This window comes from Callospermophilus lateralis, chromosome 1 (assembly GCF_048772815.1).
Source record: "Callospermophilus lateralis isolate mCalLat2 chromosome 1, mCalLat2.hap1, whole genome shotgun sequence".
Classification (NCBI taxonomy): domain Eukaryota; kingdom Metazoa; phylum Chordata; class Mammalia; order Rodentia; family Sciuridae; genus Callospermophilus; species Callospermophilus lateralis.
This window is the reverse complement of record NC_135305.1, coordinates 177,336,104-177,354,766: the sequence shown is the minus strand read 5'-3', so window position 1 is coordinate 177,354,766 and position 18,663 is coordinate 177,336,104. Positions and strand designations below refer to the sequence as shown.

General features: G+C 47.5%; 1 protein-coding gene across 4 annotated transcripts in view; it reads right to left on the bottom strand.

Moving 5' to 3' along the window:
• Positions 1 to 18,663, bottom strand: part of Cacna1d (calcium voltage-gated channel subunit alpha1 D) — a 324,259-nt gene that overhangs the window by 18,615 nt on the left and 286,981 nt on the right. For 2 of the 4 annotated variants that reach the window (XM_076837232.1, XM_076837154.1), the window contains 10 exons: positions 17,915 to 17,959; positions 17,380 to 17,508; positions 15,171 to 15,236; positions 12,964 to 13,055; positions 11,981 to 12,140; positions 11,280 to 11,407; positions 11,045 to 11,141; positions 10,412 to 10,514; positions 8,837 to 8,938; positions 3,834 to 3,964 (listed from right to left, as the gene is read on the bottom strand). In XM_076837232.1, coding sequence (XP_076693347.1) covers positions 3,834 to 3,964; positions 8,837 to 8,938; positions 10,412 to 10,514; positions 11,045 to 11,141; positions 11,280 to 11,407; positions 11,981 to 12,140; positions 12,964 to 13,055; positions 15,171 to 15,236; positions 17,380 to 17,508; positions 17,915 to 17,959 — 1,053 coding nt within the window. The remainder of the gene's footprint in view (positions 1 to 3,833; positions 3,965 to 8,836; positions 8,939 to 10,411; positions 10,515 to 11,044; positions 11,142 to 11,279; positions 11,408 to 11,980; positions 12,141 to 12,963; positions 13,056 to 15,170; positions 15,237 to 17,379; positions 17,509 to 17,914; positions 17,960 to 18,663) is intronic. The other 2 variants (XM_076837374.1, XM_076837316.1) reach the window with 1 other exon arrangement.

Sequence of the window (18,663 nt, the reverse complement as noted above, 5' to 3'; positions counted from 1 at the left end):
CTCTTCTCCTCTTATATTAAAAAAAGGAAAAAAATGAAAAAAGAGCCCACTTACGGCTTTAGGTAGAATCATGCTCTTAAAAAAGAATCTCCCTACTTTTCAGACTAGAGGGGTGTGTGGCCACAGCGTCCTCCACAGATTGAACCTCTGGGGGGGACCCCCTGTCTATGCACCAAGGCTCCCCAAGGCCGCATCAAGGCACAGCAGGGGACCAAGGACCATTTGCTGCTGACACACCACCCACATCTCCCCTGACCACCTGCAGCCCCATCTGGTGGCCCGGCCACAGGCTGTCAAAGCTCTCCAACCTAACTACCTAATTTTGCATGGCTAGAAACAAGCAGTCTCGTCTTGAAACCCAACTTCCAAACAGGTAAAAAGACTCTCCCTCCAGAGTTTTTCTGTCACTCAGATAGATGGGCAGGCTACCACTTGGGATGAGGGTGGGACACAGTCTCTGCAGAACCCCCCAGAGTAAAGGAGGTGTTTAAGTGTTGGGAAGAAAGAGAAATGAACAAAACTGTCCCCACTTTGGGTTCTTTTCTTTTTCTTATTGAAGGGACCCTGGACTCATCGGTGCCTGTTAAGTTGCACAGGTCCTCATCCAGAAGGTCCCCAGGGGACAGTCCAGGCACACTGCTGCTGGCGGGAAGGGGACTGAGAGTTTCCCTGGCTGCAGGGCTGGGTTCCTTTATTTCTTGGCTCCTCGTGGGAACTCGCGAGCCCCTTGGATGTAGCAACGATGAATGAAGAGCGAATGCCAGAGTCAAACTAAAGGGAATGTGGCGTGGGAAGATGAGTGAGAAAATTAAAAGGCCTGGCGCAGCTTCTCTTGGGCTCCCTCGGGAAAGGGGCTGGAGAGAAGGCTGGTTTTCATGATGGAGATGGGGGGGATGAATGGATGGAAACCGCACACTCATTCAGATCACAGAGGCCAGAGGACACGGGATGCCGAGCCCCTCCCCGGAGGTGGGAGCGCCTGGAGGTGGGAGCACCTCGAGCCGAGCCCTCGAGCGGGGAAGGCAAGTCTGCAGTTGGTCTGAACAGAGGGAGATCAGATGGAGCCCATGGGGTTCAAGATCACGCGCGCTTCTGTGTGCCCGGGGGTGCCCAGTTCTCAAAGCTCAGTGACCGCACTCTCCACAGCACCAGCATGCACGCTGCTCACACGGATGCCACACTCCCACCAGCATTCAATCCGTGAGCCATGGTGCCCCAACATCGGAGCAGCAGGTGGCCTCCTCCCCAAAGGCATGCCCACCTTCAGGGACTTCCCCAGAGACGGGTGTCCTCGTCCTAGCAGAGCAGTCAGCACACTCCTCCCACGCTGACCCCTCTCCCCCTCTGCTACATTGTCAAGGAGTAGCTCATCATGAGGAAGGAAAGCCCCCTCATGCTAATTAACCGTGGAGTAACAATTCACATTTAGAGCCCTTTCTACAGCAGAGGAAGCCAAAAATGTAATTAGAATTATCCTTCAAGGGGACAAAAAAAAATCTATTTTAATGTTTGCTTCAGAATCAAATGCATTTCAGAATTTATCTGTTAAGATTATGAACACAACTTAATTGTCTACGCTGTGTACTCAACATAAATTATAGACTTAGCCTCCAATCCCAAAGGAGCCGTGTGAAAATGTGTTGGTAGCGTCTAGCTTGCAATACTGAATAACTTCAAGTTCTAATTTGAATTTCACTCAAGAAATGAAACTTCCTAGAAAATGAAAAACATTTAGGAGATTAAAAACCCTGGACATTATGTGAACACCATGCCATAGAATCTTTAACCCAGAATCCTGGGTTAAGATGGTGCTGTGTCAGCACCATCTGGACCTTTAGCTCAAGACTCAGTAAACCCCGTAGGTGAAATGTGATTACTCGGCCATGTGCTGTTGATGCATGTTTTAGAACAGCAAACACTACATCTAGCCCCGGAGCAAGTGCTGAAACTGTCTAACTGGGAAGTCTTAGGGGTTCGGAATATTAATAACCTTGCACCCAAGTGTTTGTCCTCCACGCCCTTCACAGAAAATTGAAGTTCCATGACAGAGCTAAGCTGATTACCGTAAATTCTGACACATGCCATCGATGAAAGATGTACTTCTCCTCTAGAAAGTTAAGTTCTGACCCCACCATCTAAGTTTCAAGAACAGCCGACAATTCCCTCTAAGCAGAAGGTACCCACTGATCTCAGAAATCTGGCCAGCCTCCTCTTCTGGGTAAGGGCTACCAAGGGAAGAGTCTTCCAAAAGCATATTAATCTCTTCTTCTGCGGGAGGCTGATATAGCCATTCTGCCCCCCAAAATGTATGAACCAGAGACCTGTTTCAATTCGAAAACACCATCTTTTCAGTTCGCTTTGCCTAAAGGCTAGCTGTGAATTGCAATCCAGGAGAAGGGCCAACCAGATCAGCAGGACACAGGTAAAATGGCTTACCTCAGATCCTCTGACCTGAGACAGCAAGAAGCCATGTGACTGAACCTGTGCTTGCTGAGCTACCAAAACGATACATGATCAAAGCAAGAAGATCAGAGATTGTCTTCAGTAGGATTCAGCATCCACCTGCCCCACCAGTATGCCCACTGTATGGCCAGCTGAGCCAAACAGATTTCAGGAATCAGCCGTCACTGTCATGCAAGGTCATCGCTAGCCTACCACATACACATGCTCCTCACATTCCTCATTCACCACCATTCTCATTCACAGTTTTTCTCACAATATCACAGACAAGTCTTCACTTCCATAATTACCATCACTTAGAACACAGAACAAGGCTGGGTGAACCTTATCAACACCTGTGAGGTCACATTTGAGACATGTGACAATAGGGCCATAAAAGTAATTTTGGCATAAACTGAAAAAAAAAGAAAAAAGAGGAGAAATTCATCTTACTCAAAATGTACTTAAAGCACTCCAGGTAGCAGAGATGACGGGGCTTGGTTGCTGACCGCTTGCTGACCTTTGCAGTTTCCCATCCCTCTTTGCCCTGCTTTCCCCATCACAGGCCACAGACCACTCTTCCCAGCCCCCTTCCTGCAAGTCTCCATTTTAGCTCCTTTCCCATCTGCACACCGGCTTCCCACCCAGAGCTCTGGGCTTCCCAAGGATTCTATAACCCTTAGATGCATGGATGCTGAGGTTCCTTATACCACATTCACATGTCTAGGGGCCTAAGGCAGGACCTAGGGTGGGGCCTGGGCTGGAGGAGGGGAGAGGGGCCCAAGGCTGGCCTGGATGCAAGAGCAGCATTTGCACAGCAAGCCTCACGGCCATCAGAAGACAACACTCAGAAACAGACACACCATACACATGCACTCACGCGAGCGCACACACACACGCACAGTACACACTAGGAAGTGATGAATGTTACTGAAATGGACCAAAAACCAACAAGCAGTGGGGTAAGAAACAAACAGAAACAAAACAAAGCACTTGCGTTCAGATGGAAAGCTGTTCACTAGGCAGCCGGACCCTGAGCTGAGCGCAGGGCTGTCGGGAAGGTGTGCCTGCCTGGAGGACACTGCCTTTGGAGAAGACTGGAGGGGGCCGGGTGTGAGGGCAGCACTCACTCCTCTCCTGCCATGGCCATCCTGGGGGCCCTGCACATGGGCCAGCGGTGGCAGGTGCAAGGCACAGTGGAGAAGGCAAGGGGAGGAAGCACTTACCTTGTGGCCCAGAAATGGCCAGTCCACATTTGGGGGAGTGTGCAGTATCCCAGTTTAAACAAAATCCTTGAGGTACTGCTCAACCATGAATGGTCAGCTCTCTAGTGTTTCAAATAAGCTTGTAACATTGTTAGTGAAAAGAGAGAACAAAACAAGAGGACAATTCACCTGTAGGGCAATTGTGGTGTTCTTCGCAGGGTACTTTCCCACCAATCCTTGTTCTTTCCGTTTCTTGAATTTCCTAAAGTAGTCCTGTATCAGGAAAGTGGCATAGAACTTCCCCACGGTTACCTCATCATCTAAACGGAGAGACCAGACATAGCTCTCCCGAATCAGCACATTTGGACCAAGAGCCTAAACACTTGCTTCTGGCTGGGGCAGGGGTGGTGGGGCGGGATGGTGCGGAAGGCACCGAGCTCTCAGCCTACAACAGGGGATGCTCAATCTAGCAAAAAGCAAGGCTTTGCAAAGCAGATAAGGCTCAAAACTAGTGTCTGTTAATGAACCGAGACTCAAAAGTTGCAGAAAGTAATATATTCATTATGAGTTTAATAGCGCAGCATATTAGTAACACTGTGAAATGCCATCTTGGTTATTTGCTTAAAATAAAAGATACAAAACAAAAAAGGCTTAGTGGGGCCATATTTTCACCCCTGTGCATAGGGATTTGCATGTGTAATTACCATAAACATCAATGGCAATTAACCACCCAAATCCCTATGCCTTAAAATAGAGACCTAGAAAGATGACATAGAAAAGCCTGGAAGGAGAGGAAGGTTCAGGAAAGCGACTGCAGATCTAGATTTTCACATGCTCCCCCACCCTCTGTTCAGAATTGCCAGTTTTCTGCAGTGACAGCTCCAACTAGCCTCAGAGTGGAGCTGGGCTTATTTTTGCTTTGTTCAGAAACAACCTCCAATGTGTATCACTGGGGAATCAGAACCCTGCTGACAATTTAAAAGGTGATGCATGAGGCAGAATAGAGGCTCTGGCTGTCTCAAGGTAAACCACCCTAGACATGTCCACGTGCCCCCAGGTCTCCCAGGAGTGCCTGCCACCATCTCTGCAGGGTGCTGAGGTCTCCTGGGTGGAAAGCCAAAGGCCACCTTTTGGTGGGGGGCACATAATGGGGGACTGAAGACCACAGAATATGACTCTCAGAGGCTAGGAGGGGGGAATGGCTGCAGGTCCTCAGGCTTTGGGCCAGGCTGTCCTTGCAAGAGTCACCTACTGATGGGGATAATGGGCTCAACCTGTCTGAGCTTGTGTTCTCATCTGTAAGAGATAAGTCTCCTACAGGAGAGGACTGCTGAGGCAGACACAAGGCACTTAGCCCCCTGGCTTGAGTCAAACTCAGGTCTGAGCACTGTGTAACACCACCAGCAGCACCCACTGAAGTGCATCCTAGAGCAGGACAGCATGGTGGTCCCTGGGACCCCCACATCAACTAATGTATTCTGGATGGGCTTCCTTCAGTGCCTACGGGGAGGTCCCACCCCTGATCATTCCCATCTCTTTTGGTTAGCTGCTCCAGCCCTCCTTGCCAGAGGCTGCTCTGGCTTGAGAAGTGATATGTTCCTCCTAAACCTCACGAGGGAAGTCCTGGAGTGGTGCAGGAGCTGCCAACATAAACCCTGGGCTGTGCATTGCCTGTGAGAACATGGGCCTTACTGGTCTTGGGTTTGTCTACATTGTCTCATGAGGCACCGTCCATAGTCAAGAGGCAAGCAGAGGCCATTCAGGGCTCACAGCTCACTCCCCACTCTGCTTTCCAGTCTCCGCCCATTTGGTGCAGGGTGCATTTAGAATATGAGCTCTAGCTGGTCCCTGTGGCCGGGCACCTACAGGTACCATACCAGTTGTCTGGGGAGTTCCACATGGGTCTCCAGACCTTTTTATGACAACTCTGGCACAGTGGATGTGCTCACCTCCAGCCCCTGACAGCTAGAGACAGGTTAAATGACTTGCTCAGGTCAGTATAGCCAGAATCCGAATCCAGGGCAATGGTTCTCCTTGAGCCTAGGTCCTCTCCTCTACACCATCTCCCTCCAGACAGCCCAGGTCTGGCCACCTGCTTCTTTGGAGCTGCCTCTCCTATAGTGCAAGTTTATCCCTTTCTTGGGCTGCCCAGCTAGTTCATCCAGGGGACCCCGGGGGATTCTCCTGCTGCCGTGCCACAGCTGTCCTTTACTCCAGGCTTCCGAGTCCTCTCTGTGGGTCCCCAGGAATAATAGTGGCTCTACCTACATTCCACACCAGGATGCTTCTTGCAAACACAGGCTAAACCTTATCTCTCTTCAGCCTGCAGAGCAGAGGCAGGCCCTCTCAAGGCTCTGCAGGGCAGGATTCGAGAGCCATTTGGTCATCTCCACTGAGGTGCTGAGGTAATTGGGAGACTGGACCCAGAGAAGAGTTCTTAAGCACAAGTAAAGTCACTGTTTAGGAAGACAGAGACAGAAAGAACAGAAAGAAAGAATGCTGTGAGACTTTCTGGGCCCAGGACTGGAGAGAGATGGGGTCAGCTCAGGGTGCTCTTTGCCACCAAGGAGCCAAAGATACAGCTCAAGGAATGAAGGTTCAAAGGCAGGAGGGTCTTTTGGGGAGGAGAGAAAGCTTCTCAAGAGAAAGCAGACAGTCCATGGGATGGCAGAGGAGACTGAAGAGGGAAGGTGAGAATCTCAACCAAGATTCCAAGCTGCGGCAGCTCAGCACTGATGACCAGGGAGTGGTCAGGCTGTCGCTGGAGACCACTGGGTTCCAAGAGTGGGAAAGGAAGGTCCCAACATGTACTTCATAGCTCATTCCTGACATCACCTTTTTATGAAGCTCCTGATAACCTAGTGATGATCACATCACCTTCCCACCAGAAAAGACTTCTAAGACAAACATCCCACTCTGCTGTGTCACCAGGGTCATGAGGGGTGCCCTGACACTCCACATTAGCCAGTCTCAGGCACTCAGGGGCAGAGGCTGACCTTGCTCACTCTGGTGCTCTCTGACCAGGGTATGGCATGGAGGATAGCAACACCCTTACCCCTCTGGAGCTACTCATCTGTTTTGCCTGGAGCAATGTACACATGATCACTCTCTAAGCATGTCACAAAACAGGAAAGGGTGGTAAACACTGGTCTATTGGAAGATAAAAGGAAATGCAAACAAATGACAAAGATAATAAAGTCCTATCCAGAACTTTCCATTGATGCCTGAGAGTACCTGCAATCTCTGGTGGCAATAGTGCTTATATGAGATTAAGCCTTGCTAAGCACTATAGTAGGCATGAGATTCAACACTGCATGGACTCTCGGGAGCATTCTGTTTCCTCTCAGGCATCACAATCCTTCCTTCTCAGGCATCACAGTGCTTTTTGCTACCACTGTGGAACAGAATAACACCTGACAGCCTAAACCCAATCCAAATAGAGAAATCCAGGTCCAGCTATGGACCAAGAAAGGGGAAGAATATTTAGCCTCAATGGGAAGCTTAGTGGGACTAAAAGCTGATCAGCTTTTCCAAGCAAGACTGAACCAAATTCTGGACTTTTTTCTGATGGAAAGAAATGAAGTTTCAGAGTAAAGTGAGTGCCACTCTCCAAGTGTGTCTCGTGGGGGGATGGATGGGCATTAATTCGGGAGTAAGACTGGTCTTAATGAAAGTGGCATTTCAAGAGATGTGAGGTAGGAGACAGGAGCGAGTCCTCGGGCTCCCATGGGGAACATGTACATAGACAGGTGTGGCCTGCTGTTCTGAAGCATGCATCAGTATTTCAAGAAATATCGTAGGGGAATACAGTTGGCAAGAGATAACTCTGATTCCATGCCACCACCCTAAAACAGAATTGCTTCAGAATATTCTGAAAGACTGAGAGTTGAAAGGAATGGAGGCTGCAGAGAAAGCTCAAGCACATTGTTACAACAGTTCAAAAAAGCACTTCATTTAAGCCATGCGAGCACTTGGAAATGCAGCTGAAAGGAAAAGAACGAAAACCAAAGAGGAGTTTTAAATGTGCAGCATCGGTTTCCCCCGTGGGCAGGGGTTCTCGGGGTGGGAACTTTATTTCATTTCCTTTTATCATTTCTTTTGGGCCCATTCTCCCCATCTCTGAGCCAGTGGCCATTCCAGCTGCGGGCGGCTCTCTTCAGTAATGAAAGTTCATACTGCTTCCACGAGAAGCAAATTAGGGAGCAGAACTCTTCGGGGGACAGAGCCACAGGCTCTCACCTTCTCAGAGGGAGCGGCCCTGGCTACAATCCTGGCCCAGGTTCTGGAGTCAGATTCCACACTTGAGCCAGACCAGCCTCGAAAGTGGCTGGGGCAGTGATACCATAAAGGTTCTCTGGTTACAACCCGCCCCCCCCCAAGATGATGACTGTGCCCAGGCCAGGGGTGGCTAAAATGCTGGCGGGGTGGCACTGGGTAAGCAGATCCTGCACCTTTAAAACTCGAAAACAAAATGATCTGAAAACAACCACCTCAATTTCTAAGTCCACGTGTACTTAAATGAAAATGGAAAAAACAGTACACACATATATGTGTGTGTGTGTGTGTGTGTGTGTATATATATATACATATATATATATATATATATAAAATACGTAGACGTTTTATATATATATATAAATTCAAAAAAGTTTAGTCAGTTAATTTGTGATAAATAACAAAAGAAAAATAAGCATGCTTGTTAGTTCTGTTTCTAATTATTTGTAGTGCTGGGGATAAATTCTACTTTATTGGTAATTATGATGGTAAATTCAGTCTTGAGAAGAACATTTCAAAATTAACATTTCCTGAAAACTACCCATTTTTTTAAATGAGTTTTCAACAAAATGCTGATGGATTTATTTTGATTATTTCTTTTTTGGACAAAAGAAATATATATATATTTTAGGATTTTCATTTGTAACAGCAATCTTATTCTCTAATGTTAACTCTTCCACCAATGAGCAAACCCCTGCTCCAGCCACATGAGTCTTGGTTTCCTCCCCACTGAAGGCTCCCACTGAATTGTCTTTGTATTGCCCCCAAATAATCATACCGGATGGCCAAGGATTCTCTAGTGTTGGCCTAATGTTGAGACCTAAAGCATTCTGTGAACAAGGTCTGGGCTTTCTGGAGCTGCTATCACTAAACCAAAGCCCTGGCTGAGAACTACTTAGGAAATAGATTACACTGACCACCGGCTGGAGGGACCACTTGGTCAAGCAGTTTCATGCTAGTTTTCTTCCATATTTTCTTTATCACAGCTCGAAGTTCTTCATTAGCTTGTTCCAAGTTCCCTAAATCCAAAAAGCAAAAGAGGAATGCAATGGACATCATTATTCCAAAGTACATGTATGAAGATGCGAAATGGGTGTCAACATACTTTATATACAGAGATATGAAAAAATGTGGTATATACGTATAATAAGAATTGTAATGCAAAAAAAGTACATGTATAAAGGCAAAAAAAAAAAAAAAGCAAAAGAGGGAAGCAAGCCTTGTTTGTTTCCCAACTCCCCACCCTGCCCTCGCCACTCTGCCCAGTCCAAGCATGGCTGGAAGAACACATTGCCTCTGCAGAGGCTCCTTCCCACAGGCTCTCCCCAGCCAGGGTCAAATGTTCTTCCTACATTAAAGGAGCCTACCCAGGGGGAAGTCCCTCCACGGTGGGGACATTCCTGTTTTATTCTGGAATTCAGGACTTCTGGACTCTGATCCCCCACAGCCCAGACCTACTCCCCTCCCACTGCTTCCAGCCCAGAGGCCTTTCCCTCTTCACTGGCTGCCCCCAGTCCACTTCCATCCAAGGCGAGGGCCCAGCTGGGAAGTCACTGAGCCTAAGCTTTCAGTTACTACTGCACATACCCAGAGATGCCATATAATCTTGACCTGTTCCTATATATGGATCATCTTCCCACCTAATGTGCTGGCATGCAAGACCATCCTGCCTCCTGGAACCCTTAGAGGGGCTGGCCTGTGGCTAAGTAGACAAGCCAGCCACAGGAGGCATACCTTAGACTAGAAGATAGAGCCCTGGGGTTGTACACAACACCTGTCCCCTCACTTGGCACATGCTCCTTGCTGCCTCCTTTCCCCTCTCCTCCATCCAGTGCCTCCCTCAAGGTCTCCACTTTCTCCCTTCCTCTCGCTCACTGCTGAGCAGGCTGTCATCTACCTTCCAGTCCACCCCTGATGTGGCTACTGTGCCACCCTCCAGGGTCTGTTTTACCACATCTGAACAGAGTTCAGTGTGGGAGCGCTGAGGGCCCACCTAGGAAGATGCTAGTCCTACTAGTATTCCCCAAGCACTGACTGTGCGCTATGGGTACAGAGGGGCTTCCGCAGACAGTGCCTCAGTCCCCTTGAGGACTGTCCCTGGAATAGGTGCATTTAGTTCCTTTTTAGAGAGAAAGAAGCTATAGCTCAGAATTGCAGATTTCCTCACTGCAGACCACACAATATTAAGGGACAGTTGGAGTGAGCCCACTTGAGATGGCTGTCTCTGTCCCTGTACTTGCCTACTTTTCCTGCTATGGTAGTAAGCAGAATAAATTGACTCAAAACACTCTGGGACAAAGTGAAACCGATAGGAAGGACAGGGAGGACTGAGGGAGGGCAGGGTGGCCTCCTGCTCATAGGTACTCCCACTCTTCTTCCTGCTCCTTCCTGGGGCTCCCTTTACCTAGAAAAAGCCCAGTTGAGAAAGTCAAGATCAGAGGCGGTCACTCCTTCCCCTTCTGCCACCTGTCCTGCTTCCAGGGAATGCTCACCTTCAGTCTTGATCTTGAGAGCCGTTCGGACCAAAGCAAAAAGGGTTGCGTTAAACATGACTGTCCCATCACTGTTGAGAGGCATGTTCATGGCCACTAATCTCTGTAAGTGGAAAGAAAAGTTCCTCAGGAGAAAGCCAATACTGGGTGACAATCGCGTCCCTTTGGGGTGTTTATTCTGTTCATCCCTCATTCCTTCTCTTGTTAGCCTTCAAGTTCAACTCAGCAGGTATTTGGGAGCACCTTTGTGATGGTTAATTCTGTGTGCCAACAGCCTTCTGCCCTCAGACTGAACGTTACACCATCAGCTCCCTTGTTCTCAGGCCTCTGAACTCAGGCAGAACTATACCACTAGCTCTCCTGAGTCTCCAGCTTGCTGATGAGACTGTGGGATTCTCAGTTTCCAAATTATATGACCCTGGTGTACATACACAGGTACGTATCATCACACAAACACATGTATATGTACATACACATCTATATTGATCCCATGGGCTCTAATTGTCCAGAGAATCTTGGGATTCTGTGTTCCCAGCACCTCACACAGGCCTGGCTGAGTGTCACTGAGTGTTTAGGGACTGAAATCGTGAGCCCCACAAGAGAAGCTGTCAGACACACAAACAGGATGCTCACCTTGCACGCTACTCTGTGTGGACATAATTTCCCAAACCCCAGAGGAGGTTGGATACGCCGGAGTAGAGTGACCACGTCAAGGTGTTTTATCCTTCCTCTGAAAGCAAAGGACAATGTGAGGTCGGGGGACAGTGGAAGCTGACCTGAGATTTCAGCCCACTCCACCTTCCACAAAAGTCACAGTTGACATTCCAAAATAGCCCATCCAAGCCAGGCAAACTCTTTTCCAACATACTTTGCCTCAGGGTCATATTCTGACCATATTCGTTTGAATTCATCTAAATGGTGAGGCCCCAGAATAGACCAGTCCCGTGTCAGATAGTCAAAATTGTCCATGATGACAGCCACAAACAGATTGATGATCTGAAAAAGGAAATCAGAGGGGGGAACTTCAGCTGTAGTGGGATGCACTGTTAGACTCTGCTATATGCCTCCTAATTACACGGACATGAGATATTTGAACCCACATCTCCAAGTACCCAAAAGGGGCTATAAACCCTTTCCCTTGGGGGTGATGTTTAAAAGGGAAGGCTTTTAGCTTTCTTGGATGGCTTGGAATCATCCCAGGAGGGGTGGGTGGATGCATTAGCTGGTGTTCTGAAGCTCACTGAAAGCTCATAATTTCATTGCCACCAGATAACTCATACTCTGAAGTCACTTAAAGCCATGTACAGAGGCTTTGAAATTTTAGAAAGGAACCAGAAGCCCCAAGAAGCTGGGATGGTTGGTAACTGTCCCCAGCCTATTAGTGAGCACCCAATCCCTGCTCACAACCATGGTGGCAGTGGCATGAGCCTGATTAAATGAGATCTCCCCTGCCAAAGGAGCCCAGGCACGTCAACTTTCCTGCAGAGTTTGACAGGGCAATGTCACTAGTCTGAACCCCAAATGCCACATAGGCACTGAAAATGGAGGAGAGCTGTGGTGACTGCTTACCAGAAACGCACAGAGCATGTAAAAGCTGATGAAATAGACAATGGCAAAGTTGCTCCCACACGTGTATTCCTCTCCAGGGTTGTAATCGGACTCGGGGTCACAGAGCTTCCCCGGGAGGCAGGCCAGCATGATCTCCTGCCAGGCCTCCCCGGTTGCACACCTTTTTAGATCGAGAAAGGGCTTTAGTAGGTGAAGGAGAGATTTAAGGCTTAGACTGTTGAGGGGGGGGATTCTTAATTAGAATAAACTTTAAGTAAAAGTTTGAATTACTGAGAATCTGAAATTTCTACTTACTTTCAAATGCACCTTCCCACACAGAGGTCCTGATATTGGCCTCTTGGATTATAACAATCATTTGATATAAATATACTAATTTTTCTTTTTATAAATGAATATCTGTTTTTCTGTGTCTTCTCTACTTTAAACATTCATATTGTAGTTTTTAAAAGATCATTCCTGATTAATTTTGTTTCAAAGAAAGAACCACCCAGTTTGCAAATGACTTGCTGGAGACACGAGAAATTGCTTCTACAATTTCTAGAAAGTTCTCGCTGTAAGATAGTTGGTTTCCAAAGTTAACTGGGGCCAAAAACAATTCCATAAAATTTGAAACATCTTAGTATGTTCCCTATTGGCTGTGCAAAAGGCCCCTGTGTTTCTGCTTGTTTCTGTCATCCCTGTTGTGTTTTGGTAAACACTTTCATGCATAAACAGGTATTCCACAATTTTCTTGGTGGTATAAGTAAACTTCCAACTCCCAGCCACAACCTATATGGCCCCAGCAGTTTTAATAATACGACAAAATCCTTCTGTGGTTGAAATGCTAGTTCTCTCGAGAATATAAAGCAAAGGCAAAAAGCCATTGTGATTACTGGGAAAGGTACACTGCTCTGATATGACACATGTCCTGTATCACTCTGAGCCCAGAGAAAGACAGACACTGGCACTACCTGCCCAGGAACACCACCCACACACTCTGTCACCTGAAGAGCAGCAGCACCGCCTGGGGAAATGTCTGGAAGTTGTTGTTCCTATTGATCTGGTTATTATCTCTCATGGCAACTTTCCCGAACATCTAGGTGGAGATGTTATTAGGAAAAAAAATAGAGTTTGTCATTGCTACAGTTTGAGTCTTTAATGTCCCCTAAAGATTGTGTTTCGAAGGTTTGGTCTCCAGGGTGACACTGGTGGGAAGTGGTGGAATCTTTAAGGGGTGGAGCCTAGCAGGAGGCCGGTGGATCACTGGGAGTGTGCTCTCCGAGGGGACCCCACGGCCCTGGCCCCTCATCTGTTACTTCCTGGCCATGCTGTTATAGGCTTTTTCTTCAACACTCACTGCCACCAAGATGTGCTGCCTCTCCACAGGCTCAAAACAGTGGGGCCAAATGGATCATGTTCTAGAATCTACAAGACTATGAGCCAAAATAAACCTTCTCTAAGTTTCAGATATTTCATTATAGTGACAGAAAGCTGACTAACAGTCACATTAAAAAAAAAAAAAAAAACACAACACTCATGAATTTAGGATGAAGACAGATTTGACCAACTGGGGCTTTCTTGGGATTTGGCACTTTGTTAATTCATCAAAGATCTTCTGGGCACACCCAGGTGCCAGGCACTAGCTTGAACACTGAGCACATGGTGCTCCAGACAAGCAGTCTCATCTTTAAGAAGTCCCTGCTTTGGGGAGAGACTACAAAGATAACCAGGCAATGACAACCTCACATGGTAAGTGTGGGACGGTCCAGACCCACAGGGAAGTGGGGAACAGGCTCATCTACCCAAATCCAGGGACTTGGGGTCAGGAAAGATCATGAGGGGTTGGGGTGACATTTATGCTTATAAATGAAGAATATGTAGAAGTCTGTCTACTTATTTCACAGAAGTCTGTGAAAGAAGCTGAAGAGTGCTCTAGGCACAGGGACCAGCACCTGCAAAGGGGCAAAGGTGACACAGCACAGGTGTCCTAGGGAATGAAAAGAAGAATGGCAAGTAGATAAATGAAATATCAGGCTGGGAACAAAGTGGGTGCCAGTGGGCAGGAGCCTGCAACCCTCCAGAAGGAGAGTGAGCTGCACCTCCAGGGCAGTGGCCAGTGAGCAAACCGCTTTTCTCCTGAGGCTTAGGAAGAGCCTGATGCCTGGCCAAAGCCTGCTAGGAGAACCTGGGGTGGGGTATGTGATGTAGTTTTCAGGCTCTGAGGTACCTCTTTGTCTGTTACACAAGACCCTTCCTGGTGCATGGCATCCATCACACATGGCTCAATTACAAGGGCTTGAGTAGGACCACTCCTTTCCCAACTCCTGGTAAGATTCCTAGAGACCTGCAAATACTTCTGTGTCTCCAGGAAATAAATAAATAAATGCCACTATTTCTCTTTCCCTAGAATCACCTCAATTTCTCTTACTCACGCTCCTCCCTTATCAGAAAGACAGCATCTGTAAGGGGAGAATCAAGAAGGCCACATAGACATCTAGAGCCACATACCACTCTCCGTTTCCCTCTACCCATGGAGCCCTCCACCACAGCTGCACACTTGATGTTAGGACCTGGCTGTTAATAAGACCCAATCCCTTTCTCAAGCCCAGGAGGAATGGGAAGCATGCTGCAGCTCAGTCCCTAGACCATGGTCACAGAAGAGTCTGGTACCATGACTCTCCGGAAAGCTGAGGTACAACAATGGTCCCAGTTCAGTCCCAACCGAAGAATCTGGAATAATTTTGTTTCAAATAAGAATCCCATTTATGATAAGGAATAGCATTTCAGAATATCATCAGACTTTCTGCATTACCAAATCTCCTCTGAGTTACACAAGTACAGAAAACATGACTTCCACGTTGACAATTATGGCTTCCTTCTTCTGTGGTCTCCTATCACCCACCACCACTGAAATGAGCCATGAATTTTCTCAACCAGCTAATTCTTCCAAGACACTGGGTGGGGGTGGGGATGCCACAACACACAGATTTACTTGTCACTTCTTCACCTGTCCACAATCTTTCATGTCTGATTTCCTCTGGCACAGCCTCCATCCTCAGGAGCTCCTGCCTGAGGGACCACATCTTTCTCATCTCCCTATCTCTTTTGAAGCCAATGCATTTGTCTCTCGACTTTTCCTGGCCACGGTACATTATACCACAGGTCTGGGGCTATCCTGAAAAAAGGTTCCCAGGAAGCACCTGGCACTCACCTGCATGCCAATGACTGCGTAGATGAAGAACAGCATGGCGATGAGGAGGGCAACATATGGGAGTGCCTGTAAGAGAGGAACCGTGTGACTCAGTATTGGGCCCCTGTGCCTGTTCAGCATGACAAGAAGACGTACATAGTGGCCACACACTTCTTTTCTTTTCCATATGGTATAGTGAAGGAACACACAATGAGGAAGAAATATTAATCCCAGCCCAGCACAGTCCCAAGTACCCAACCCCCTACACGCCTGGTGTTACCACTCTCCATCGTCAACACCGTATGCTAACCCTAAACATTTTCAACATAGGCACACCAGTCTCTTGAGCTTTAAATCCATTATGGGAATTGTCTGTGAAGTTACTAAAGATCAAGTCATTCTGAAGCCTGGACTTTCTCTTGTGGGCAGTCTGCACAGGGCAAAGATCAGGTTGCAAAGAAACATCATTATGCAAGGTGATTTTCCACCTTGCTTCTGCTGAAGCGTTTCCTTAGGGTGAAGTCTTAAAAATAGAATTAGAGGGGAAGAACCAATTTCTGATGGTAGCTACAGGATGCAAAATACTTTTCATAAAATGTACACTTCTGAAGGAACTACAAAGTCAGGGTGGGAAGAAAAGAAGATAGCTGGGTGATCGCCAAGCCTAGGCTCTCTTCAAGAACACCCAACACAAGTGTGTGCATCTGATCAGACCCCCGTCCTTTAAACCAATGTTCTTCCACTGCTTTGCTCCCTCACCACATGTGATGGGCCTAATTCCAAGTATACACACTGAAAGCATCCTCTTTCTCTCCTATCTGAGAGAGCTCATCGATAAGTCAGGAACTAGTAGACCCAAAGGCGAGCTCCAGACCTGCACCAGCTGTGGACCCCAACTGCCAGCCTACCCTGGCTTACTTGATAGAGTCCCATGGAGTTAGTTGTGGGCTTTTCTCACCACACCAATCTGTATTTATCTTCTAGATTACCAGTTAACCATTTTGTTGGCACAGTCTCTCAGTGTGAATCAGTAATCTGTGATTATCTACCAAATCTCAAAAAAGTTTACTAATTTCTTTAAAAAGTAAGAGTGACATTATTGCCTGAGCTCATTCTATTCTATAGCAGTTAGTCCACACAGGAGTAAGTACAGCTGGGGAGGGTTTCAAGCCTTCCCTGGACAGAAGCTGGCTGCCTGGGTCCCCCTCTGCCCTGCCTCAGTGCCAAGAGCCGCACTTCTTAGTCCTCCAACCTCATTCTTTTCCGCAGGACCTGTGACATACTTTTTCTGAGTTTTTGCACCTTTCCTTTTCCCCAGGGGCCATCTCTTTTTCCCTTAACCGGTTAAGATCCTACAGTCAAAAAATGCTTACTGGGTTGTTAAAACTCATCACCCCAGAGATGGGTGAGAGGCAAACTTCAGCTTTTTGATGTATCTTTGGAAAGCTTCATTTGTTCACATGAACTTATTTATGAGTTTTGGATGAAATAGTTGACTAATAAAATGAAGAAGCAAGGTTCAATTTATAATGTTTCTATAAATCCAAAATTTCCCTACTATGGGTGCACCTTTTACCAGGAATATATTTATTTTCCTCTCCCCAACTGAATCAATACAGAAGACTGGAATATCTGGGGTAGGATACTGGAAGATACAGGAGAAACCAGTTATGCTCAGGAATAGACTAGAAATGGGTTGCGCCAGCCTGGGGAATCATAGGTAATCAAAGAGACCTGCCTTAGGCCTAAATGCCCTGAACTCGAATCCCAGTAAGCACTGGATAACCAGAAACCTAACAGTGGCCTGGCCAGCTGGCATTATTTCTAGTTGTATCTAGACTGGCTGACAGACAGGATCTTTGCAGCTACAGGAGGAGAAAGCATCTTTGAGTGAGGCTGTTGGCCTCCAGGGAGTCTGCAGGACCCACTCCTCTCTCTGACTACCACCACCACTTGGCATCCTGGGGATACTGAGGAGCCCAGAGACTCAAATCTCTTTACATCTTGGGAATGTTCCAGATCTCTGAGATACAGGGCCTTCCTGCTTTCTGTTCTGCTTCCTTTAAGGCAAGTGACCCGAGCAGTGCTGGGCTGGATCTCTCCAGCATTCCACCTAGGTCCACACAGTGTCAATGTGGGAAGAGAGTATCTGGGGCCCCCAGGACAAGGGACAACCACTGACCTACACATGAACTTACCAAAGAAACAGAAAGCTTGGGCTTGCTCTTACCTGAAAGGACTTAATAAAAGTCCACAGCAATGTCCGGATGCCTTCCCCTCTGCTGAGGAGCTTCACCAATCGCATCACTCGGAAAAGACGGAAAAAGGTGATGGAGATTCTATTGCTCTCTTCAGAGTTCTGAAGGGTTATCATGGAGAGGTCAAACCCAATGGAAAGTAGAACATGCAACACTTTCAGAAAAACAGCAACAGATGCAAAGGTGACAGAGGTAAGAACTGAAGATGTGTTTCTAGGGCCTTTTCACCTTAAAAAGCATGATATGAAAGGAAAAGTTACATGCTAACAACAGAGGGTTTGAAAAAACTATCCACACAGCACATGCATGTCCACGTGTTCTACTGTGTTAGAGGAGAACGCTGGGCTGGCCAAGAGTGCTGGACACTGATGATGAATGCAAACCACTGCAGACACTGTTCTGGAAGGACAATCATGGAGAATACAGAAAAAACCAGTGGAAAACTCGACATGGTCAAATAAACTCAAGGAAAAGGCCCAGCCCCTGGGAACTAGTCACTGATCTTACCCCAGGTGTAGCAGTTGGGACAGGGACATTTTCACTTTCAGTTGGCTTTAAGAAATCAAACATTAAAAAATGGATTAATCAGGTGGGAAGGAAGAAGGGATTCAGAACATTCCACCCTTTTAAAAATGTGTGGTTACTATCTTTGGACAACACACCTGCTCCCTCCCTGAGAAAATGCCAGTGACTCTAACTGGATGGGCAGCCATCAGCAGGGTGCAAACTACTGTTTTCTAATTTATATCCAGGGACATGAGGTCCGGCTGACAGACACCAGTAAAAGATAATGCTGCCAGACCTCAGCTGTTCCTAAAGTCAGAAGCACAGAGGGTGACTCCACTTCTCTTAGCTCAGAGAAGCCCACTGTTCCGCAGCCACCTTTAACTCTAAGCAACAGGACAACTCTAGCTGCAGGGCAAACAGTGGCCCTGCCTGGGGTCCACATGCCTTCCCACAGGACCAAATGCCTCCCACCACGGCCTCTGACAGGGCTGCTTAGGAGCAGGACCAGACTGGCCAGAACAAGACCAGACTGGTTTCAGAGGCTTGCACTGCCTGACTTACAGCTTACTCTGCTCAGATGCAAGGAAGGACCAGCTTCCTTGGAAGGACACAGCTTCCTGTGGAGGACCAGCTTGCCCTGAGCTCAGCCATTCCACCTTATCCCAGGGCTGGCTGGGCTCCTGTCACCAGGCCCCAGGATGCAGACTCTTACAGCTGATCCTCACCTGGTTTCCTCACCCCAAGAGAAG